Below are 26030 nucleotides of genomic sequence, written 5' to 3' on the forward strand. Positions count from 1 at the left end.
TATTCGAAGTATTGTTCATGTAAGTTTTTTTTTATAAGAGATTCATTCATGGTGAAGAGTAATCCCTATGTGTTGGAACAAATGTAAGTGCAACTACGTATTATTGGACCAATTGTAATGCCCCAAAGGTATATATATATATATATATTTTGTTTTATTTTTATATATATATATATATATATATTTATTTATTTAATTATATTTAATTTAAATAAAAAAAAAGAAAAGAAAAAGAAATTCTCTCTCTCTCTCTCGCGCGCTGCACAGCCCCCCCCCCCGTTCTCTTCTCTTTTCCTTTCTCTTTTCTTTCTTCTTTTTCTTCCTCTTTTCTTCTCCGCTCCACGGCCGCCGCCCCTATTCTTCTTCCCGTCCTGCCGCAGCCAACCGCAGCCAGCCGTCGATCCTTTCTCCTCCGTTTTCTTTCCGCCGCAGCCCAGCCGCCGTCTCTGTTCGCGAAGCAAGGCCGCCGCGTGACCTTCCGCCCACCGCCGCGTGACCTTCCGCCCACCGCCGTGTGACCCTCTGTCCAGATCTGCACCGCTAGATCGAGGCGTCCACCGGGTTCGTCTGTTTCTGTCTCCGTTCACCGAAGCCGAACCCAACCGCCACCCTTTCTTTTCTTCTTCGAGCCAAAAACTGCCACTGCAACCGTCAGCCGCCGCGTGACCTCTGCCCAGCACCGCCGCGCGACCTCTGTCTCCGCGCCGTTACCCAGATCTGCGTCGCCGTGCCCCGTCCTAATCGTCTCTGTCTCCGTCGAAGTTTTGTTGGTAAGATTGAAGTTATGAAATTGTAGTCGTTTCCAAAACAATTTAAGTATGGGTTGTGATGTTTTCAAGGTGTTCAAACGTTACGGATGGGTTAATTGACTAATTTGATAAATTATTCTTGAAGGTGTGAAAGGTAACTTTGGATCACTTAAATTCACAACCAATTTGTGAATTGTTGAGGGTTCAGTTCGCCAGTATTTCGGTAAGTTGTGGAATTTACATATGGAGTAATTTGAAAGGTTGAAACTATTTAGAACGATGTTGATTTTATGATTGATTATGTTTAGGATTTGATTCATTGGATTTAGTAGATTGAAGAATTTGCATAGAAATCGAGGTAAGGGATTTTCTACTGGACTCACTTATGATTGTGAATTGTATGTCTGAATGATTATCTTTGACTGAGTAAAGATGTTGAGATGATACTTATGTTTATACACGTATGGGTGTAGATTCGGTGCTGAATGTACACTGTGGATTGACTGAAAATATATATACATATGCATAGGAATTGAAGTAGACTTAATGTGGAATGCATATTGTGATTGTCATGGAATATATATATATGTGTGTGGATGTGGACAGGACGAAAATTGTAGATTATGCTTGTATGAGATGCAGATGCGATCTTGTGATTGTCGTTTAGATTGGGTGTCGTTACGCTAAAGTATGACTGTGTGCTGGTGATCTGAGGGGTGTATTGACTGTATAGTTTGATTGACTGATGTATTAGTATGTTATTGACAGACATATGACCTAAGTGAGATAAGTTGACTGTTGAGACGAAGGAACTCTATGTTTTGAAGTATCTGAAAGATGGGTTGAATGGAATGAGGGGATAAATTGTTAGGTTGTATTGGGATGATTACCTTGTAGGTGTCCCACGGGATCACCAATTTATTTTTGCACCTTCGGGAGCATTTGACTGATATGTGTTCTGCAGAACACTTGACTGATATGTACGTCCCTCGGGGCGTCAGACTGATATGTACGTCCTTCGGGGCGTTAGACTGATATGTGTATCCTACGGGATCACAAGACTGCGACTGTACAGGGTGTCCCAATAGAACTTTAACAATTTATTTTCCCCTGACGAGACCAGTAGAGGGTCTCTTACTGAGTATTTAAAATACTCACCCTTCTTATGTTTAATTTTCAGGCAAAGGTAATAAAGGCGGCAAACCGGCGAGGGGCAGGAAGGAAGCGTGATGCCATAGGAAACGTGTAATTGCTTCCGCTTATTTAAGATTGATTTGAAATTTAGTTTACAAACGTTTGTTGCAAACAGTATTATTTTATGTTTTCTTGAATGTTTAAAAATCAGGCCTGACTTGAAGATGTTTTTTTTTTAAAAATTTCTTACGTTTTGTTTTATATTAATCAAAGTCGTTTATTTTGTTAAAAATTAACGATCTCGACTTACTTAGAAAAGTTGGGTCGTTACAGTTGGTATCAGAGCCTAAGTTTTAGGTTCTGTAGACTGACTTACGATGTAAGTCTATGTTTTTGTGTTCCTATGGCTAACGCGACCCTTCGTCTCTCGTCAGGTATGCTTTATGCTTATATGTATGGTTTATGTATATGACCTTGCCTAAGTTAAACTAGAATTACATGAATGTTATGATTTAATGGTGAAGGATTTAATGGTGAAATTTAGGAAAAATGTTGCCATGTAGAGGTGTTCAAAGGAGTGGTCGAGTAGTAGAAAAGTAAGACGTTGTTAGCGAAATTGTCTGTTTTGTGATTGGAAATCTAAGAAAAATAAGTTATGTAGGTGGTTTTAAAGAGGACTAAATACACGGTCAAGTTTATACGAAACACATTAAATGGTTTTAGAATGGAGGTATTGGAAAAGAAACAAGGAAGATGAGCATGGTTGTCTTGATGTGACTTTAAGAAACAATTTTGAGTTTCTCGTGAATGAAAAGTTACTAGTTTGGAGTTTGAAAATTGGAATGTAGTTTAACCATGTAAACATAAAATGTTCAGCGAAAATGTAGTTTCTAATCCTTCTCCAGAGGCTAGTTTCAAGTACAAAGAGGTTGGAACTATCGTTTCGCTAAAAGTTATCCCAGCTATGAAGGTTAGTAAGTTGCTTGACCAGGGTACCTGTTGTATTTGACTAGTGTGGTAGACACCAGAGAAGTCGATGTTTCTTTGTTATTTGAATCAGTGGTGAAAAAGTATTATGATATTTTTCTAGAAGAGTTTCTAAGATTACCGCGCTAAACAGAAATTGGTCTTGTTATTGAGATAGAGTTAGACTCGTTCCTATATCTAAAGCTTCATACAAAATGGCCCCAACAGAGTTGAAAGATTTGAAGGTGCAATTGAAAGAAATGTTTGACAAGGACTACATTCGACGAAGTATGATATCTTGGGGTGCACCAATTTTTGTTTATTAAGAAGAAAGATGGGTCGATGCACTTATGTTTTGATTGTAGAAAGTTGAATAAGGTGTCGGTTAAGAATAAATATCTTTTACCAATGAATGAGGATTTGTTTGATCAACTGCAATAAGTCCGTGTTCTTTAAGATTGAATTACATTCAGGTTATGACTTGTTGAGGATTAGAGAACAGTGACATTCCTAAGGCAGATTTTCGTTCGAGATATGGACATCATGAGTTCATTATGATGTCTTTTGAGTTGGCAAATGCTCAAACAATGTTTACGACTTGATGAACAAAGTGTTTAACGATCTCTTAGACACTTTTGTGATTGTATCTATTGACGATATCTTAATTTATTCCAAAATAGAGACAGCGCATGAGGAGCATTTAACATGGTTTTAGAGGCTCTTCGAGTCAACAAATTGTATGCAAAGTTTTCAAAATGTGAGTTTTGGATGAGGCCAAGTATCTTTCCAAGCCATGTGGTATCTAGAGATGACATTTATGTGGATCTCATAAAAGATTGAAGTCGTTACCAGTTGGCCTCAACTTTTCATAGTCAGTGAGGTTCGTAGTCTTTTTGGGTTCAGCAGGTTATTACTAACGGTTTGTATAAGAATTTTCTCGTATAGCTACTCCTTTGACTCAGTTAACTAAGAAAAGGGACTCTGTTTGTTTGGGACAAAGCCTATGAGGATAGTGTTCAGGATCTTAAGCAGAAGCTTGTACAACTCCCGTGCTTACCGTACATGATGGTTCAGAAAGTTTCGTAATTTATAGTGATGCTTTTAGGAAAGTTTAAAAGGTATTCTGATTCAACAAGTTAAAGTAGTTGCTTGTGCTCCTCGTCAGTTGAAGAGTCATGAGGAAAATTATCCAACTTATGATATGGAATTGACAGTTGTGGTTTTTACATTAATGATTTGAAGGCACTATATGTATGATGAAAAGATATAGATATTTTCTAACCAAAAGAGTATAAAATACTTCTTCACTCAAAAGAAGTTGAGTATGAGATAGCAAAGATGGTTTCAGTTAGTAAATGACTATGATTGTGAGATTTTGTACCATCCTGGTAAGGCGAATGTGGTGGCTGATGCTCTTAGTAGAAAAGTATCACATTCGGCAGCACTCATTACTAGACAGGTACCATTGCATCGAGACTTGGAGAGAGCTGAGATTGCAGTGTCTGTGGGGAGAGTCACCTCACAGCTAGCTCAATTAACGGTGCAACCGACTCTGAGGCACAAGATTGTTGATGCTCAGAGTAATGATCCTTATTTGATGGAGAGACGTCGCCTTGTTGAAACAGGGCAGACTGATGAGTTCTCCATATCCTCTGATGGTGGGTTGATGTTTGAGAGACGTTTATGTGTGCCAGCGAACAGTACAGTTAAGATTGACTTACTAGATGAAGCCCATAATTCCCCATTTTCCATGCATCCTGGTAGCACGAAAATGTATCAGGATCTAAAACGATTTTACTGGTGGCGGAATATGAAAAGGGAAGTGGCGGAATTTGTTAGTAAGTGTCTAGTATGTCAGCAAGTTAAGGCACCTAGACAGAAACCAGCAGGTTTATTACAACCTTTAAGTGTGCCAGAGTGGAAGTGAGAGAATGTGTCGATGGATTTTATTTCAGGGCTGCCTAAGACCCTGAAGGGTTTCACAGTGATTCTGGTTGTCATAGACAGGCTTACAAAATCGGCACATTTTGTACCAGGAAAATCCACTTATACTGCTAGTAAGTGGGCAGAGTTGTATTTAACTGAGATTGTGAGACTGCATGGAGTGCCTGTATCGATTGTTTCTGATAGGGATGCACGGTTTACTTCCAAGTTTTGGAAGGGACTTCAGACTGCTATGGGTACGAGATTGGATTTCAGTACAGCCTTTCATCCACAGACTGATGGTCAAACTGAACGTTTGAACCAAGTTTTAGAGGATATGCTACGAGCTTGTGTTATAGAGTTTCCAGGTAGTTGGGACTCTCATCTACATTTGATGGAGTTTGCTTATAACAACAGTTTCCAGGCTACCATCGGTATGGCACCATTTGAGGCTTTGTATGGCAAATGTTGTAGAACCCCTGTTTGTTGGAGTGAGGTTGGTGAACATAGATTGATGGGACCTGAATTAGTTCGGTCTACTAATGAGGCTATTCAAAAGATTAGAGCACGTATGCAAACAGCGCAGAGTAGACAGAAGAGTTATGCGGATGTACGGCGAAAAGACCTTAAGTTCGATGTGGGAGAAAAGGTATTCTTGAAGGTAGCACCTATGAAGGGTGTTATGCGTTTTGAGAAGAAAGGAAAGTTAAGTCCTCGTTTTGTTGGACCATTTGAGATCTTAGAGAGGGTTGGTGTTGTGGCGTATCGCTTGGCATTACCACCATCTCTCTCTGCAGTTCATAATGTTTTTCATGTTTCGATGTTGAGGAAGTATGTGGCCGATACGTCTCATGTAGTGGACTATGAACCCTTGGAGATTGATGAGCATTTGAGCTATGTAGAACAACCTGTGGAGATTCTGGCTAGAGAGGTAAAGATGCTTCGTAATAGAAGCATTCCATTAGTAAAGGTTTTGTGGCGGAATCATCGAATTGAAGAGGCGACATGGGAGCGAGAGGAAGAGATGAGGACTCGTTATCCAGAGTTATTTCAGGAGTAAAACTTTCGAGGACGAAAGTTTCTTAAGGAGGGAAGAATGTAATGCCCCAAAGGTATATATATATATATATATTTTGTTTTATTTTATATATATATATATATATATATATATATTTATTTAATTAATATTTAATTTAAATAAAAAAAAGAAAAGAAAAAGAAATTCTCTCTCTCTCTCTCGCGCGCTGCACAGCCCCCCCCCCCGTTCTCTTCTCTTTTCCTTTCTCTTTTCTTTCTTCTTTTTCTTCCTCTTTTCTTCTCCGCTCCACGGCCGCCGCCCCTATTCTTCTTCCCGTCCTGCCGCAGCCAACCGCAGCCAGCCGTCGATCCTTTCTCCTCCGTTTTCTTTCCGCCGCAGCCCAGCCGCCGTCTCTGTTCGCGAAGCAAGGCCGCCGCGTGACCTTCCGCCCACCGCCGCGTGACCTTCCGCCCACCGCCGTGTGACCCTCTGTCCAGATCTGCACCGCTAGATCGAGGCGTCCACCGGGTTCGTCTGTTTCTGTCTCCGTTCACCGAAGCCGAACCCAACCGCCACCCTTTCTTTTCTTCTTCGAGCCAAAAACTGCCACTGCAACCGTCAGCCGCCGCGTGACCTCTGCCCAGCACCGCCGCGCGACCTCTGTCTCCGCGCCGTTACCCAGATCTGCGTCGCCGTGCCCCGTCCTAATCGTCTCTGTCTCCGTCGAAGTTTTGTTGGTAAGATTGAAGTTATGAAATTGTAGTCGTTTCCAAAACAATTTAAGTATGGGTTGTGATGTTTTCAAGGTGTTCAAACGTTACGGATGGGTTAATTGACTAATTTGATAAATTATTCTTGAAGGTGTGAAAGGTAACTTTGGATCACTTAAATTCACAACCAATTTGTGAATTGTTGAGGGTTCAGTTCGCCAGTATTTCGGTAAGTTGTGGAATTTACATATGGAGTAATTTGAAAGGTTGAAACTATTTAGAACGATGTTGATTTTATGATTGATTATGTTTAGGATTTGATTCATTGGATTTAGTAGATTGAAGAATTTGCATAGAAATCGAGGTAAGGGATTTTCTACTGGACTCACTTATGATTGTGAATTGCATGTCTGAATGATTATCTTTGACTGAGTAAAGATGTTGAGATGATACTTATGTTTATACACGTATGGGTGTAGATTCGGTGCTGAATGTACACTGTGGATTGACTGAAAATATATATACATATGCATAGGAATTGAAGTAGACTTAATGTGGAATGCATATTGTGATTGTCATGGAATATATATATATGTGTGTGGATGTGGACAGGACGAAAATTGTAGATTATGCTTGTATGAGATGCAGATGCGATCTTGTGATTGTCGTTTAGATTGGGTGTCGTTACGCTAAAGTATGACTGTGTGCTGGTGATCTGAGGGGTGTATTGACTGTATAGTTTGATTGACTGATGTATTAGTATGTTATTGACAGACATATGACCTAAGTGAGATAAGTTGACTGTTGAGAGAAGGAACTCTATGTTTTGAAGTATCTGAAAGATGGGTTGAATGGAATGAGGGGATAAATTGTTAAGTTGTATTGGGATGATTACCTTGTAGGTGTCCCACGGGATCACCAATTTATTTTTGCACCTTCGGGAGCATTTGACTGATATGTGTTCTGCAGAACACTTGACTGATATGTACGTCCCTCGGGGCGTCAGACTGATATGTACGTCCTTCGGGGCGTTAGACTGATATGTGTATCCTACGGGATCACAAGACTGCGACTGTACAGGGTGTCCCAATAAAACTTTAACAATTTATTTTCCCCTGACGAGACCAGTAGAGGGTCTCTTACTGAGTATTTAAAATACTCACCCTTCTTATGTTTAATTTTCAGGCAAAGGTAATAAAGGCGGCAAACCGGCGAGGGGCAGGAAGGAAGCGTGAAGCCATAGGAAACGTGTAATTGCTTCCGCTTATTTAAGATTGATTTGAAATTTAGTTTACAAACGTTTGTTGCAAACAGTATTATTTTATGTTTTCTTGAATGTTTAAAAATCAGGCCTGACTTGAAGATGTTTTTTTTTTAAAAAATTTCTTACGTTTTGTTTTATATTAATCAAAGTCGTTTATTTTGTTAAAAATTAACGATCTCGACTTACCTAGAAAAGTTGGGTCGTTACACCAATAATATAAAATGGACAAGTACTCCAAGTACATATTGAATATGCAAGAGAACAAAGTATAAGTAATCAATCTTGAACAAGAGAACTAGCCAACCCATATGATATCGGGTGCTTTCGTCTTTATCGATAGATCAATTTAATTATTTTTATCTAATTAAATATTATTATTTGGACTAATGTTTAAAAACCTGAAAAAAAATGACTTAATTTGATCGAAATTTCTCTTTTTAAAAGATATGGTTGCAAACATAACAATTAGATTTAGTCTATAACATTTTAAAAAAAATACAAATATAGCAAAATCTGTCAAAATTTATCAGTGATACAAAGTCTATCAATGATAGATGATAAAAATCTACAAGTAATAGACTATATTGTAAATATTGGCTAAACTATAAGAGTTATATCTACAACTTTTAAAAAATGTTGTTGTATATATATTTAATTATTATTCCTAAAATTACTACCTATTATAATTACACCTTTTAAAGGTAAATTGCACATTTTTTTAAGAAAAATATATCATAATACCTTTTTTTTTTTTTTTTTTTTTGCATATTGCGAATATGAAAAATATGACAAGTAATTAATGATATCAGACCCATCTAAGAGTTAGGGGTGTAGGAATATGGGTTGAACCCGGATAACCCGGCTTACTCAACTCATATTATAAGGGTTGAGTTGGGTTAGGTTAAAATGTGGGTTGAGTTGGATTGAGTCTCAGGTTGAAGGGTTGAAAATTTAGTTCAACCAAATCCAACTCGAATATTAATATAATATATTTGTATTATTTAATAAAAAATAGATTAGATATATAAACTTTGAATTGATTGTATAAAATTTTGTATTATGTATATTTGAAATTTAAATGTAACAATTTTGAACTTTTATAATAATTAGAAACCAGAAACGAAAAAAAAAATTTATATATATATATACAACCTGACAACCCAACCCATATTTTACGAGTTGTGTTGGGTTAGGTCATAAACTAAATTTGAGCTATCAGAATGTCTTTCAACCCAATCCAATCCAACTCGATTTCTTCCCTACTAAGAGCTATTAGAAGATTATTTGCTTTTAAATTTGATACTTTTGCAATTTAGAAAATGTAGTTACATAGTCCATATTATCACAAACTTTTTTTCTATTTTTGCAAACACCCTTTTTAAAATAGACAAATTTAGAGAAAGTACCTAAATTTACTATCAAATTAATATCTTGATTAAGATTTCGTATATTTTTAGGACAATTATAATTTTATTACAATTCTTAATTATATATGATTTTCGAAATTATATTTAAATTATTTCCTTCTTTACGTTATATTTGAATATAACGTAACGATAACTTTCTTATTTATGATATTAATTAATGTATATTTTTATTATGGAAATAATTTATTAATTAAATATAAAATATTTTTTTCAATATGGAATAATTTAATAATTGAATATGTAATATCAATAATGTCATCACCACGTTATGAATTTGAGAAATTTATTCCGACACCGAAAATTTTTTCTTCATCCTCCAATTTCAGTCGTCTTGTTTATCATTCCATTTTGGTTTTTTCTTCCATCAATTTTGGTGTTTGCAATATCGTTCTTTACTGTTTTCTATTTGGTTTTCAGTTTATTTCGTCCTTTCGTTCTCTTCAAATTCCTAGTTAGTTGTCTTTCTCAATTCCTCACAATATTTGACAATCCATTACAATACCTAGAAGGTTTTAACTTTTTATTACATATTATTGCTTAGACATATATACCACTTCATATATACAAACATATATAATGATATACAATAAGACGTTCGAATTTTTTCTTTCTGTAATTTTTTCTGTTAACTTATTTATCATATAATAATATTAAGTTATTAGTCATATAAACATTTATATTTTAAATATACTGTAAGCTACATATAGTAAACTACATAATTCAGACATAATTTGAGTTAAAAATATATGTTTATATAGTATAATTACTTGTACTTTACATAGAACGTTTTAACTTTGTATTCCATAATACTGCTTACACATATATATACCACTTCATATATACAATAAGCATATCTAGTAACATATATTAAGACATCCGAATTTGTCTCTTCAGTAGTTTTATTTGTTTTTGTTTATTATATAATAATACTAAGTTGTTAGTCATATAAAACTTTCTATTTTAAATTTTAAACTACATAATTCCATGAGAATTTGGGTGTAAAATATATATTATAAATAATGTATATAATAATAAGACACTAGTAACGCATTCTTAATGTATCTATAATATACAGTGACAATATCATACATACATATTCTTACTTTATATATATTTTAAATGAATAATATATACTTTAATATATTCATACAATATAATAGTTTTGTTGTTTGATTTAGTATATATATTGATCTCATCTTATTTACAATATTAATATTTAGTGACATATAGTTTTAATATTTTTTGGCAGGATGACTAGAAACCTTTCATTTGTTTATCATATATATAAACCGATTTAACAAATGAATAGCATAACCTTTCAACCATAAAATATACAATGTTTTGTTTCATATATACTATTTATAAACCAATTTAACATTCAACCACTTTTTCATACAATTATTTGGACCTTCAATTCTTTCATCAAAGTTCCTACATCGCAAACTTATTCAGTTTTCCTCAACATTACATATACAGAAAACAACTAATGTTTTTATGACATATATTACATATACTCATCATAATTTTTTCTCATTCACGTGCTTGTAAACACAAACAACTTTCATACATAATCACTATTGTTTCAAACCTAACTTATTATTTACTATGTAAGATATGAATATTTAAATAAAATACATAAACAAATTATTATTCAATATATACTATAATTACGTAGAATATATGAAAGATAATGCAAAACGAAGAAATAATGTACTGAGGTTGAAAAATGAGAGAGAGATTGGAAGAGAATAATTTTTGAACAAAATCACTAAAAGAAGAATAATTAAGAGATAATTTTTATTATAATATTATCATAATAGAATTAATTACTTATCATATTTACCTTCGATATCTAATAAATGCAAATCTTAATTTTGCTTTCTCTTCTTTTTCTATTTTTCTATTTTTTAATATATTTTATTAATGAAAATGCTTTCTCTTCTTTTTCTATTTTTCTATTTTTTAATATATTTTATTAATGAAAATGGATAAATTGGTGATTGGTGTTATATCAAGATTATCTATGTACTTGGGCCAAACCCTTTACTATTGTGCTTTCATATATATTATTTTGGAAAATTGCATGGAATGGTTGCGAGGGACCGAACCCTCTTTAGATAAATAGTCATTTTTATTTAACTTTAGGACATTATGAAAATCTGAACATTTTAATCCTACCTTTGTCATATATAAATGAGATATTGTTTGACAAATAAAAAATTAGTTTTATTTTTGTTGTAAAGAAAGATAAAATATCTTCTTTATGTTTAGGATCATATATAAATATATTTCAGTAAGGAGTTAAAAAGATATTCCTTAAATATTTCCTTTAAAGAAGAAAAAGATATTTCTCATATTTAGTTTCCTTTTTCTCCAATATCTTTGTTTTTTAAGTTGGGTCTAGCGTTTAATGGACCCATTTAGATTACAGGAAAAATAGAAATTGCACAAACCAATCCCTAAAATGACAAACTATATTTACACTCATGTTCTATTTTTTTACCATTTCTAAAAGTATAAAGATTGCCTAAAATTTATCATTTTCCTTCCATTCAACCTCTCTTTTCACACATGTAAAATTAAGATCAAACCAAATCCACCACTTATAATATTCTCAATTCTGCCTCTCCAACTCTAAAATTTAATAGCCAATAAATTTAACAGGTTATTATAAGGTTAAAAAAAAGTGTTCCAAAGGAGAGAAGTATGAAATCAATTTAAGAAAAATATGTATTTTATGTATCATATATGCATACCATAGTAAAAAAGCCCGATTACAATTAAATTTATGAATTAAATATCTTAATTAACAAGATTTAATAAAATCGTTGAAATTTTTTATTTCATATACCATATATATACGTGACAAAAAGAGTTGTGAAAAAAATTAAATTTAAAGCTAAATTTATTATATGAATATCATAATTAACAAGATTTAATAAAATTAGTTTAAGAAAAATGTGTATTTCAGGTACAACTTATATGTAAAGAAAGAAAAGTAGAGAAAAATTCAAGTTATAATAGTCTCCACCTTAAACACACAGATAATAATAATTTTCACTACAAACATAGCTTATAATAATACAGACTATAATAGTCTGCACCCAAAAACAAATTATAATAATTTGCGCCTCAAACTATTATAATAGCTAGAGTATTAGATAATCCCTAAACTATTTCAAGCCACTCCTCTATCAAACAAGCTCTAAATAACTTTTTTTTTTACATATTAGTTTGTGAGATTTTCAAATGATGGTATATTTATAGAAGTCATTGGATAGTAGTCATTGCAATATGCAAAAAAAATAAGTGTTATGAACTATTTTTTTCTAAATGTTTTTGTCATTACAGTATAACCCTAACAATATTCAAATTAGAAAATAAAAAAGGTTAATTACGGCTTGAAATATGATTAAGCATTAAAGAATATATCCGCCTATAAAATCAAAGATTTTGTATAATTTGGAGAATTTGTGAGCAATATAAACATTGAAGGTGTGTTTTGGTGGGGAATTTGGAGGATTAGGAAAATGGTTATTGTTTGGGTCAAGGGTTTTGTATTTTTGGGGATTAGGGTTAAATAACCCTACAATTTGTTGGTATGGCAACCCTAGAGGGGTGAATAAAGTTTAAATAAACTTTTCGACAAATAAAAAAGTAAAATCAACTAATTAGATATACTGTGGAGGGGAAAAAGAATATGTGCATTATTTATGAGCAAAAAGAAGAAAATATATCCGACGTCAAACCGATGATCTTTGTTTATTTTTATTATATGAAAGTGTAAGTAATGATCAAACAAAAGAGAAAAGAAAAGAAAATATGAGCGGTATAGTTCATGGGTTGGTTGGATTATCACAAGTATAAACGTAATCAGTATGAGCCTGTAAGGTTCTTCGAATAAGACAATCTTCTTTCCCTGGTCCTTCACATGGTTCATCGTTATTTTGATCAGCGACGAGCTCTTGAGAAACAATCTGAATAATGAAAGAAATAGGGAAGAATGAAATAAAAGAATTATATTAATGAGGTTTGAAGGGAGATTTTTGAAATAAAAATAAACTTACTCGATGTGGGGGTTCACATGAAGTGGTAGCTTGAGAGGATGGTATGATGATGAGGGACATTATTGTTACAAGTGCTGCAAGAAGGGTGATGAGAGCTGGGAGATTAATCTTCCACATGTTTTTGTGAATTGGAAATATGAATTAAGAGTGGAGGAAAAAGGATTATAATTGTGGGCTTTTAAACACAGAATTGAAAACCAAATATGGTTGATGGCAGAGATAATTAGGAGAGGTAAGAGAGAGATTTGAGAATATAACAGAATATGAGTAGGATATACCCTGTAATACTGAATAGGGTGAATTTTTGTTATTCCTTGTGTCTCAATATATATCAATATATATCAAATCATCTCTTCTCAATTAATTCCTTCCAAAAAAAAAATATTCCAAATTTTTTACAATTTGTTATCCATTATTTTGTCATTCTCATTGTTTTTCATGATTTTATTCGCCTAATTATGATGCATTTAATGTTGGTATGATTAGTTTAAGAAAATTTTTATTATCCATAAATATCGTTGTAATTGATTGACTCCCCCTTAAATAATGTCAATTTATTATTATGTTAAATGAAACGTTTTATGGAATAATGTTTATATGCATAATTATAGGGATGATACAATCTTGAAGTTGTTATTATATCAAATGCACACTTTTAGGGAAGAATACAATTTTAGGTAAGAATACAATTTTAAATTCAAATATTGGAGATCTTTTAACTAAACTTCAAATGATAAAATAAATATTTATTATTGTATATATAATCCAAAAACAATAAAGGGTAAATATGAAAAAATGTGTATTTGAATGATATAATAAAATGTTACTAAAAATTAACCAAACCTTATGAAACGTACGATGAATAAATTATATTATCAATCATTATATGATAAATTGTGTATTTGTATGATATGATAAATATGACTAAAAATTAACCAAACCTTATGAAACGTACAATGAATGAATACATTATATTATGAATCATTTTATGGATAGCAAAAAGAGTATGAATTAAATAGTTATTAGTATATATATTAATAAAAATAAAGTGTTAATTATTTGATTTAATATCTACAAATTCAAAAATTTGGTATAAATTGAAGGCATAAATCTAGGAGATACACCAAAAATAAATATTTATTTAATATTTCTATAAAATGAATGATTTGCAAATACATTGTATTCGTGACTCTGTGTTATATTTCATTATTTTAATATACCAAAATACACAGTATCAGAGAAAAAGGAGTTTTCGTCTATGAAGGGGTAAAATCGACTAAAATTTTGTAAAAAAATATATAATTCAGGCGATTTTGCTATTAATCAAAATATTTTTAAAATTTACTATTTTTCAAAATGTTATCTATTGTTTTGCTATTCTCACGTTTTTCTCCAATCAAACAATTTATCTCTAGCCTAAAAAGAACAAATATCCTCTTTATCAAATAAATAAAATATATCTTACAAAGAAAATTTTGCATAATTAAAAAAATAAAAGAATCGTAAAAAATAGATTTTTTTATAAAATATTTATATTTTATAGGAAAAAGTGTGAATAATTTTTATAAAGTGTAAATAGCTTTTGAAAAAAACCATTTAAGAAAAAAAAATATAAAGAATCCACAAACATAAATAATCTTCGATCTATGTAGTAATTAAATTCTAAGAATTCTCATTTCCATTTCCCATTAGAAAACTGATATAATTTCCATTCACCTTTCCCATTAGGAAACTAATTTATTTTCCCTTTTCTAAAAACTATAAATTCAAAAATCACTCTCTCTAAATTTAATCAGATTCACAAAATTAATTTCGAGCTGAATTACAATTAATAAAATGTCATCTCCAATTTTTTTACCACCCCTGATGCCGTTGTCACCGTCGCCTTTGCCGCCGTTGCACTCTCCAATCCTACTTCCTGGCTTCTTTATGGTTTTGATGACGGTCTCCATGCTTCTTCTCATTGTGCTATTTTTATTCATTGCCATCTTATGTACAAAACGATCAGCCAAATATGACGGGGAAGAGTCGTCGGATAATTTGGACATTGAAGCACCGATTTTTCATTACAGCGGAGTTGAAAGCGGCGAACAAGAATGTGCGATTTGCCTTTGTGAAATTGAGGAAGGAGAGAAGTGTAGAAAGATGAAGACGTGTGGTCATGTGTTTCACAAAGACTGCATTGACCGGTGGTTTAAGGTGAATGGCCATTGTCCAATTTGTCGGACCTCCGTTTGTATGGTAGTCATTGATCGCGGTGGAAATGCCATGGCTTCTTCTTCATCTTTACCGACCCCCTTCATCAACCGAATTTAATCTCGACACTGATCAACTTTGTGATCACAATGAAGCAAGCAAAGTAGTAAATACTAAATATATAGAGTCCTTTTATGTTCTCTTTCCTAATGTTTTGTAGCTACATTGAGTTGAATTGAATGAAAAGAAATCAACGACCCTGCCTATGTCTCATATACACATACATACTATATTAGAGTCTATGAATCTAATAATAAAAGGATCAATTAACCACATACTTCTATTTTGAGTCCATTAATAAATGTCAAAGTAGGTTTAACGCAAAATAAATAATCATAGTACCCTAATGAATGTCAAATAATTATAGTAAGATGCATACTAATTAATTAATACAGAATGTACATAATTAGCTCATAATGGAGAATGTCAAAAATACAAACGGTCAACTACCAAATGGTAATTATTTTCAAATGCATAATTAACACATATGCCAAATGGATAATTATTAACGCAAGATACCAAATGGATACAAACAATTAACACAAAATGTAAAACGGGTGCCTAAATAATTAAAAAGATGCAAATAATTAAATTAGCATGTCCAATGGGTGCTAAATAATTAACACAACAACCAAATAATTAACAACCAAATGAAATAATTAACATAGCACCCAAATGGGTGACAAATAATTAATCAGCATGGAGAACACATTGATTAAATAGGGAGTCGCCAAATGGGTGTCAAATAATTAACTAGATGCATAAAACTAATTAATTAGTGTAACAATCAAAATAGTCAAATGAGCGCCAAATTAATTAACTAGATGCAGAAAGCAGCAATCAAAATAGTCAAATAATTAACTCAATATGCCAAAAATTAAAAACATCAAATATGTGTGCTAATTAATTAATAGGCCAAATACATGATGTTAATTGATTAATCATGGATAATTATTAACCCACGATGTCATATGAGTATAAATAATTAACACAAAATGTAAATACATGGTGCTAATTAATTAATATGATGCAAATAATTAAATCTCTGAAATAAGTGTGTATCACCTATTTTGTCATGCCTTTTTATTTTTTTATTTTAAAAGAATTTGAATTTAAATTTAAATTCTAAAATTTAAATCTTAATTTTAAAACAAAAATAAAAACACATTTAAAATTAAAATTAAACGTAAAGATTTTTTTCCTTCCCCTATTTTTCTCAACCATCTCCTGTTTCCTGCGTCACAACCCTCTCACTTTTTCCCAATATCTGACGTTCTCCCACTCTTCCACATTCTTCTGCAATCTCTCATGTTCTCCCACTCTTCCACCTTCTTCCCCTTTCTCTACTCCATTTCACTATCTAAACCCACTCCACTTCTATCTAAAACAATGAGACATTGCATTTAAGGTAAGTTTTTATTATTATTATTATTATTTATTCAAGTTGATGATACTGGCTTAATTATTTGGCACCCATTTGGGTGCTGTCTTAATTATTCATTTAAATCACTCAATAATTAGCTGTTGTGTTAACCATTTGACACTCATTTCACATCTTTTAATTATTTGCATCATTTGAATCATTTGGCTCCCATTTGACTCTTTGATTGCAGCCCTCCTAATTAATTAGTGTTTTGCATATGATTACACTTATTTATGCACATCTATTTGGTCATTTCACTATTCTGATGGTTGAGTTTTGCATCTAGTTAATTAATTTGACACCCATTTGATTATTTGATTGATGCGCGGATTAATTAGTTGTTTTGCATATGTTTAATTATTTGGCATTCATTTAGCTACCGTCTAATCTGTGTACTTGATTAATTATTTGAATTATTTGACATCCATTTGCGTGCTATGTTAATTATTTCATTTAGTTAATTAATTAAATGATTTGTTAATTATTTGAATGATGTCTTAATTATCTAACACTCATATGACACCCATTTGGCATACTGATTTAATTATTTGTTATTTTTTTAATTATCTAAGCACCCATTTTACATTATGTGTTAATTGTGTGTATCCATTTGCCATCTTGCTTTAATAATTATCAATTTGGCATATATGTTAACTATGCATTTGAAAATAACTATTCATTTGACCTACTCTCTTAATTATGCATTGTTAATTAATTAGCACAGTGTAATATATTGTTAATTATTTTGGCACTCATTTGGCCTCTTATGTCAATTACTCATTCGAATTATTTGTATTCTGTATTAATTAATTAATCAGCATGCATATTGCTAAAATTATTTGACATTCATTGACTACTTGATTATTTATTGGCATCTTGCATTAAACCCACTTTTGCACTCTATAGTTAATTATTATTTCACTCATTTGACATCCTCGTTTAATTATTTATTACTGGTCTGGCCTTTTGCATATTTTTGAATTAATTAATTATTTTGCATATTTTTGAATTAATTAATTATTTTGCCTATTTCTGAATTAATTAATTATTTGGCTTATTTCTGTTTCTGCATTAATTAATTATTTTTTACCTTTCTGCATTAATTAATTATTTTGCATCATTTCGAATTAATTAATTATTTTGCATCCTTTTGAATTAGTTAATTATTTTGCATGTTTTGAATTAATTAATTATTTTACATCATTCTGCATTAATTAATTATCTTGCCTGTGATGTATTAATTAATCATCTTGTACATTTTGCATATTGCTTACATTATCTTGTATTTGTTTTATGCATTTATTTTATCTTAACATATTACCCTTCAAGTATTTTTCAAATTTCATAATGTCTTGTTCATTGTTATTATTCATTTTCCAATTGAAATATAAAAATGTAAATTGGAGAAAAGTATTGTTTTTTATGGATTTTATAATTTAATTTCCATGAATACATGAAATTTTTCTGTTTGAAATTTAATTAATAGATTGTTTTTAAATAAACACATTTCATATTTTAAAAGAGACTGAGTAGTGTTTTCATTCTAGATACATGAAATTTCTCATTAAACACCTATGATAGAGATTAAAATATCAAGTTTTGGTATCTTAACATTCTTAAGGTGAATAAAAATCTTTTAAAACAAAAATAAACTTCATTTTTCTAATGACTCCTATGCTACCCATAATCATCAATTCATGCTTAGGTAACCATTTTGTTATGAATAAATATCAAGTTTTACTTTCTTCGATATGAATTGATAAACATGAGACATTTAAACAAAACCTAAATAAAAACTTTGTTTTGTGAACCTCTATAATTTAATTTAAAAGATAAAATTGGGTAACCATTTTGTGGGTGTTGTAGGTAGCACCTTCCCTACACAATTGACTCCCAAACTTAAATCTCTGAATGTACATAGACTATATTTTTTTCTTTTTTTGGTGACCAATCACACCCTAATATGGTTGGTGGCGACTCCAAAACTATTTATTTATTAAAATAAAATAAATGGGAGGTCGGCCGCTCCGCGTAGCGATCATGTCGAACTTTCTACTTATGATCGTCACGAATTGAATTATAATCAAATTTCTTTGGGTCGTTTACCGATGTCAGTAGTTGATGATTATACAATTAGAACAATTTTGAATTAGAATTCGCCTCAAATTTAAGTTTAAAATAAGTTAATTTGTTGATTAAAGAGTAATTGAAAATTACTAAGGTTCCGTAAGTAATTTACACAGAATGAATATGAGACGGGTGCCAAATAATTAAAGGATGCAAATAATTAAACGATGTCAAATGACTGTCAGATGATTAACACAACAGCTAATTAACGAGTGATTTAAATCAATAAAAAAAACTTATCCAAGGTCTTCCTTAAATGCAAAAGTTTCTTTCTTGATCCTGTTCACCTCTTCCCAAATAAAATTGAATCCTCTCTTTCTTTTTTATAGAACAAGGTCTAATTTTTTAAAATAATGAAATGGAGTAGTTTTAGATAGTGAAGTAGAGTGCAACAAAGAAAGGAGAAGAAGGTCGGAGAGTGGGAGAGTGGTGACGAAGGAAAACGAAAATAGGGAAAAAATAGGGAGGAGAAAAAACTTTAATTTTAATTTTAAATATGTATTTGTTTTTGTTTTAAAACATAAATTTAAATTTTAAGAATTAAAAAGTAAGATTTAAAATTTAAAATTTAAATTTAAATTCAAATTCAAATTCTTTTAAAAAAGATAATAAATAAATAATAAAAAAGGCAAGACAAAATATATGAACTTTTAACTCAACTGGATAATATTTGTACAATCAATATCGATGTCAAAGGAAATTCAATTATCTCACCCTATATATTTAATTCAATACTAATCATTTTAAAAAAAAACTATATCGAACAATCTTATTCTAGAAAATGAAAATGCTCCTCAATCTCATATTTTTGTGAGTACTATATTGATCTCAAAAGCATTTTAATATATAACAAAATAAACCAAAATATTTAAAAAATTTAAATGATTTCAAATTTTATTAATGATATATACTGTCAATTGTTGGTTACGTGCTTGTGGTCTTCATGTTTCTCTTCATTTTACTATGGTTCTTCCTTATCACTTTATATGTAGTGAAAGTGTTGCCAAATGTAATTGCAAAAAGTTAGCTCCATATTTTAGAGATTTGAAGTACCAAATTTTAGTTACGACGGAGATGAGAACGACAATAAGAAAAATAGTACAATCTACCTTTGCGAAATTAAAGAAGGGGAGAAATGTAGAAGGATGAACACGTGTGATCACATGTTTCGTAGGGATTGCATTGACCAATGACTTTTGATTGGCGGGTTGTCATTTGTGTGGGTGGTTGATTAGATTAGCAGTGATGAAAATATAAAGAGAATTAGTAGAATTGTGTAGGAAGTGGAGCCTTATTAATTGTTTTTAAATTTATTGTGAAGTTAAGAATAAAAGTTACATCGATTGAATCCCACAACTCCAACTCAACCATCAAGTTGTAAAGAAACAAACACAAATGAGAACCATAGTAACTATAGGTATGAATGAATTAAAGAGTACTATTTAGGGGAAAAAGAATATGTGCATTATTTATGAGCAAAAAGAAGAAAATATATCCGAAAATAACTAAATTGAATTGACGTCAAACCGATGATCTTTGTTTATTTTTATTATATGAAAGTGTAAGTAATGATCAAACAAAAGAGAAAAGAAAAGAAAATATGAGCGGTATAGTTCATGGCTCGGTTGGATTATCACAAGTATAAACGTAATCAGTATGAGCCTGTAAGGTTCTTCGAATAAGACAATCTTCTTTCCCTGGTCCTTCACATGGTTCATCGTTATTTTGATCAGCGACGAGCTCTTGAGAAACAATCTAATAGGGAAGAATGAAATAAAAGAATTATATCAATGAGGTTTGAAGGGAGATTTTTGAAATAAAAATAAACTTACTCGATGTGGGGGTTCACATGAAGTGGTAGCTTGAGAGGATGGTATGATGATGAGGGACATTATTGTTACAAGTGCTGCAAGAAGGATGATGAGAGCTGGGAGATTAATCTTCGACATATTTCTGTGAATTGGAAATATGAATTAAGAGTGGAGGAAAAAGGATTATAATTGTGGGCTTTTAAACACAGAATTGAAAACCAAATATGGTTGATGGCAGAGATAATTAGGAGAGGTAAGAGAGAGATTTGAGAATATAACAGAATATGAGTAGGATATACCCTGTAATACTGAATATGGTGAATTTTTGTTATTCCTTGTGTCTCAATATATATCAAGTTTGGTGTATAAAAAGTAAAAAGATGTTTACACCAAAACCAAATAACACATGAAGTGTACTAATAATATCACATCCCCATCTACTTTTCATATATTAACATCAAAGATTTCTTCAACAACTTAGAGTGAGGGGTTTGAACTTAAGACATCTTGGGTTTTTTACTTAATATAGATGTCAATTATATTACTTAAATATAATTTTAAGTAATAAATGTGAGGATGAGACAATGCATATATTTAATTTGTATTTATTTTTATTTTTATATTGATCAAATAATAAATCATTTCAACTTTTATGTGCAATAAGTATTTTTTTATATAAAAAAATGTTTCGTGAGTACCTGAGCATGTTGGGTTCTTTTATTTTCTTATAATAATCAACACATACAAAAAAACTAATTAATAAAAACAATTTACGTCTAAAAACAAAAAAGATATCGATAAAGTTTAAGATTTTGACAAATTGGTAAAATAGTTTTTTTAAAAATTGATTCTCTTCTTAACTAATTTTGTAGATAAAATTGTGTTTGTTTTTCTTGAAAAATTGGTAAATATAATCAAATAGAAAAAATTTAAATATAATATTATAAAATTCAAGGTTTTATTGGTTTGACTTCACAATTCCCAATACATTCTATATCATTTCTTATTCTCTTACATACAAAAATTAATGGTTGTTAATCATGTACTACAAATTAAAAAAAAAAACTAAAAGCATTATCGAACTTGATTTCACAAAATTGACATTGCATCATTACAAGCAATAGGGTGTTCCCCAGTACAGCCCTACGTCGCCCAAAACCCTCAACAACGTCGGAGAAGCTTTCCCCAAGGTCGACATTGATGTTGTCATGTATGTAAGATAAAACATGTCAAGGATTTATTTTTCTTGTATTTCATAAATCATGGGTTGTCTTTAAGAAAAATAGATAATTAATAACTTATAATTATTGGTATAAAAAAGATTATTAGCAATATGTAAAAAAAACACACACATACTTCCATAAACCTTTTTTCTATTTAAAAATTTATTGTTCTAATAATTTACTTTATTTTTGTATTTTGTACTATGTAGAAAATATTTTATGAAAAATATACTTAATAAGAACATGATGAAAAATAGAATATACTTATTTGAAAATATCCTTAAAAATGTTTGATTTATTGTGTATATTACAGTACCTAATATGTCTATTAAACAAATAATTTATTAGCACAATTTCTATGATATATTTTAAACTCTAAACAACTCTATAAAACTAAAAATAGGTTATAATTATATATAAAAGTAAATATTATAATTTTTTTAAAAAGTATAGTTTAAAATGTTAATAAAACTTTGACATTTAACGTGCTATTACCGGTTCCCATTAGGAACTAGTAATAAATATTATAATCTTCGATTTATGTTTTAATTAAATTATAAGAATTTTCATTTCCATTTCCTAATAGGAAACTAATATAATTCTCCATTCTCATTTTCCATTAGGAAACTAATTTAATTCCCCTTTTCCAAAACCTATAAATTCAAAAATCACTCTCTCTAAATTTAATTGGATTCACAAAATTAATTTTAAGCTGAACTAAAATTAATAAAATGTCATCTCCAAATTTTTTACCGCCCCTCATGCCGTTGTCACCGTCGCCTCTATCGCCGTTGCACTCTCCGATCCTACTTTCTGGCTTCTTTATGGTTTTGCTGACAATCTCCATGCTTTTTCTCATTGTGCTATTTTTATTCATTGTCATTTTATGTACAAAACGATCAGCCAAATTTGACGGGGAAGAGTTGCTGGAGAATCTGGACATTGAAGCACCAATTTTTCATTACATCGGAGTTGAAGGCAGCGAACAAGAATGTGTGATTTGCCTTTGTGAAATTGAGGAAGGAGAGAAGTGTAGAAAAAGATGAAGACGTGTGGTCATGTCATAAAGACTGCACTGACCGGTGGTTTAAGGTGGATGGCCATTGTCCAATTTATCGGACCTTCGTTTGTGTGGTAGTCGTTGATCGCAGTGGAATTGCCATGGCTTCTTCTTCATCTTTACCGACCCCCTTCATCAATCGAATTTAATCTCGACACTAATCAACTTTGTGATCATAATGAAACAAGCAAAGTAGTAAATACCATATATATATAGTCCTTTTATGTTCTCTTCCCTAATGTTTTGTAGCTATATTGAGTTGAATTGAATGAAACGAAATCAACGACCTTGCTTATGTCTCATACATACATACTATATTAGAGTCTATATGAATCTAATAATATACACATACATACTATATTAGAGTCTCCGAAGAATTAAAGATTCAAACTTCTATAAAGCTCTCAAGACGTGCAAGTTCTTATCAACTTTGAGATCATCATCTTCTAAAAGATTGAAGACTTGGAAAATCAAACTTTCCTTGAATTCCAGAAGACTGAAGCTCAAATAGACTTGTAACTACAACATCCTAAAGACCGAAGATCAAGAAATTCTAAGTTTTTTTTGAACTTGTATTCAAGAGAAAACATCAAAGGAGTAAATACTAGAGATTGTATTCACAATATTTATCAATATAACAAAGTTCAATTTCATGAAATACGTTTCTTCGAAATCTTGTGTGAACAATTTGGTACACCCAGTGGGATAATCTCTACCTTCCATCTCTTTCTCTTTTGAAGAACGTCTAAAGATATCATGACATCTCAAGGCAATACTTCCAAATCTCCAAGTGACATCGGCAAGCAACCAAATACTCACGACCGCTCAAGGGAGACTCAATCATTTGAGAAAATGTCATCTTTTGAGGCCGCAGAGAACATTTGGAAACAACTGTCCAAACCACCAAAAGGTAGAATTATAGTCAAAGAAAATCTTGTGATTGGCGAGAAAATTTCCTCATGTGAACGCTCGAATGAGGAGATGCCTCATCCAAATATCATGTCGGTTATGGTGACTGGCGTGGATACAAATGAAGACAGAATGGTTGAGCTTAAAAAAAAGATCAACATGCTCATGAAGGTCGTTGAAGAAAAGGATAATGAGATTGCATATCTCAAGAATCACATTAAACGTCATGATGCTACTGAATCAAGCCATACACATTAGAAAAAATACTGACAAAGGGAAGACAGTTATGCAAGAAAGTCAACCACAAAATTTGACCTCAATTGCATCGTTGTCTGTTCAGCAGTTGCAAGAGATGATTGCAAACTCCATTAAAACTCAATATGGTGGATCTGCTCAAACTCTCTCTCTGTTTTCTAAATCATATACGAAAAGGATCGACAATCTCAAAATGTCGAATGGATACCAACCACCCAAGTTCCAACAGTTTGATGGAAAGGGTAACCCAAGACAACATGTTGCTCACTTTATTGAAACATGTGAAACTGCTTGTACGGGAGGAGATTTGTTGGTAAAACAGTTCGTTCAAACTCTGAAAGGAAACACCTTCGACTGGTACATCGACCTGGAACATGAATCCATTAATAGTTGGGAGCAACTTGAGAGAGACTTCCTCAATCGCTTCTACAGCACCCGACGTATCGTCAGCATGATGGAGTTGACAAACACCAAAAAACGGAAGGGGGAGCCAGTCATCGACTACATAAACCGATGGAGAGCTCTAAGCTTAGATTGCAAAGACAGGCTCACAGAAATTTCTGCAGTTGAGATGTGCACTCAAGGCATGGATTAGGAACTTCTCTATATTTTGCAGGGGGTAAAACCACGCACATTTGAAGAGTTGACGACTCGTGCCCATGATATGGAACTAAGTATCACACGCAGAGGAGCAAAAGATTTCTTGGTTCCAAAAATGAGGAGTGACAAGAATGAAATTGATGACACAAAAATGATTGCAAATAGTGTCATAAACAAGTCTATGGTTGTTCATGCAACCCCTTTGAAATATTTCTCTAAAAGAAAAGAAACAAAAATTGAAGGAAAGCATGATAGCGAGGAAAAACGACGCTCAACTCTTAAAGAAAGACAGGAAAAAGTTTATCTATTTCCTGACTCTGATGTTGCAGACATGTTAAAGCAGCTGCTAGAGAAGCAACTTATTCAACTGCCAGAATGCAAACGAACAGAATAAGCAGGAAAAGTAAATGATCATAAATACTGTAAGTATCATAGGGTCATTAGTCACCATGTTGGAAAGTGTTTCGTGTTGAAGGAGTTGATTCTAAAGTTAGCTCGTCAAAAGAAGATCGAGCTGGATATTGATGCATTAGTTGAGACGAATCATGTTGCGGTAGAGATGACTTCAAGTGTTCCACTATCAACACAATTTTATGATCAAAAGAAAAGCTTAATTCAATTTGGGACTTTTGAACCTACAATTGTCCAATTCCTTCAAAGGATAGTGACGACAAACTCCCAAAACAAAGAAGAGCCTGTTGAAGATGTTGACGAAGGATGGATAGTTGTGACTCATCGAAAAGGAAGACAACCAAATTCCATTAAAAAAGAGTCGGCATTCCGTCAAAAGCATGCGAAAGGAAACATCTTCCATGAAAAGAAAGGAAAAAGAAAGAAGATGTGGAAACCTAAGTTTGTGAAAGAAAAAGACGACAACTTCTGCCAGCCTCGATGATCGATAACTTTGAGAGAATTTCTCCCAAAAAGCTTCCTTGATGTTCATTCCAAGGAAATACTAGAAGTCACTGCATGTCATGTTGTCAGTATAACAGAAGTCGACAACAATTATGCATCTTTTGAAGAAATCGACAGTTCAAATGAAATTAAGCAAAGGATTTCTGTCTTTGATCGTATCAAGCCTTCAACTACTCGATCTTCAGTCTTTCAA

General features: G+C 31.8%; 3 protein-coding genes and 1 long non-coding RNA gene across 5 annotated transcripts; 2 read left to right on the plus strand and 2 right to left on the minus strand.

The window, feature by feature from the left end:
- The first annotated feature begins 244 nt into the window (after window positions 1-244).
- On the plus strand, window positions 245-7048 carry LOC116405296. Of its 2 annotated transcripts, XR_004218454.1 has the most exons (5): window positions 245-770; window positions 895-972; window positions 1058-1107; window positions 6652-6729; window positions 6815-7048. It is a non-coding gene; the product is annotated as an uncharacterized LOC116405296 (long non-coding RNA). The 2 variants fall into 2 exon arrangements; XR_004218455.1 differs by lacking the exons at window positions 6652-6729; window positions 6815-7048 and adding an exon at window positions 1930-1979 and having other exon boundaries at window positions 246-770.
- A 5915-nt stretch (window positions 7049-12963) lies between these two features.
- On the minus strand, window positions 12964-13411 carry LOC116404760 (phytosulfokines-like). The gene is made up of 2 exons (XM_031888157.1): window positions 13259-13411; window positions 12964-13168 (listed from the first exon to the last, which is right to left on the minus strand). The coding sequence occupies exons 1-2, from the start codon at window positions 13373-13375 to the stop codon at window positions 13028-13030; spliced, it is 258 nt and encodes an 85-aa protein (XP_031744017.1). The 5' UTR covers window positions 13376-13411; the 3' UTR covers window positions 12964-13027.
- Window positions 13412-15124: 1713 nt separating this feature from the next.
- Window positions 15125-15574, plus strand: LOC101222290 (RING-H2 finger protein ATL67). The gene has a single exon (XM_004153880.3). It carries the CDS (start codon window positions 15125-15127, stop codon window positions 15572-15574), a length of 450 nt encoding a protein of 149 aa, XP_004153928.3.
- Window positions 15575-20597: 5023 nt separating this feature from the next.
- On the minus strand, window positions 20598-21094 carry LOC116402490 (phytosulfokines-like). The gene is made up of 2 exons (XM_031881817.1): window positions 20897-21094; window positions 20598-20819 (listed from the first exon to the last, which is right to left on the minus strand). The coding sequence occupies exons 1-2, from the start codon at window positions 21011-21013 to the stop codon at window positions 20679-20681; spliced, it is 258 nt and encodes an 85-aa protein (XP_031737677.1). The 5' UTR covers window positions 21014-21094; the 3' UTR covers window positions 20598-20678.
- Between the last annotated feature and the right edge of the window lie 4936 nt (window positions 21095-26030).

The sequence above is a fragment of the Cucumis sativus genome, chromosome 1 (assembly GCF_000004075.3).
Source record: "Cucumis sativus cultivar 9930 chromosome 1, Cucumber_9930_V3, whole genome shotgun sequence".
NCBI lineage: Eukaryota > Viridiplantae > Streptophyta > Magnoliopsida > Cucurbitales > Cucurbitaceae > Cucumis > Cucumis sativus.

What these genes read in the sequence shown, in the direction of transcription:
- LOC116404760 (XM_031888157.1), bottom strand. Translation starts at nt 13,375, where the DNA reads ATGTGGAAGATTAATCTCCCAGCTCTCATCACCCTTCTTGCAGCACTT. An exon ending in CATGTGAACCCCCACATCGA is followed by an intron (nt 13,169 to 13,258) that starts GTAAGTTTATTT and finishes TTCATTATTCAG; the next exon opens with ATTGTTTCTCAAGAGCTCGT.
- LOC101222290 (XM_004153880.3), top strand. Translation starts at nt 15,125, where the DNA reads ATGCCGTTGTCACCGTCGCCTTTGCCGCCGTTGCACTCTCCAATCCTA.
- LOC116402490 (XM_031881817.1), bottom strand. Translation starts at nt 21,013, where the DNA reads ATGTCGAAGATTAATCTCCCAGCTCTCATCATCCTTCTTGCAGCACTT. An exon ending in CATGTGAACCCCCACATCGA is followed by an intron (nt 20,820 to 20,896) that starts GTAAGTTTATTT and finishes CTTCCCTATTAG; the next exon opens with ATTGTTTCTCAAGAGCTCGT.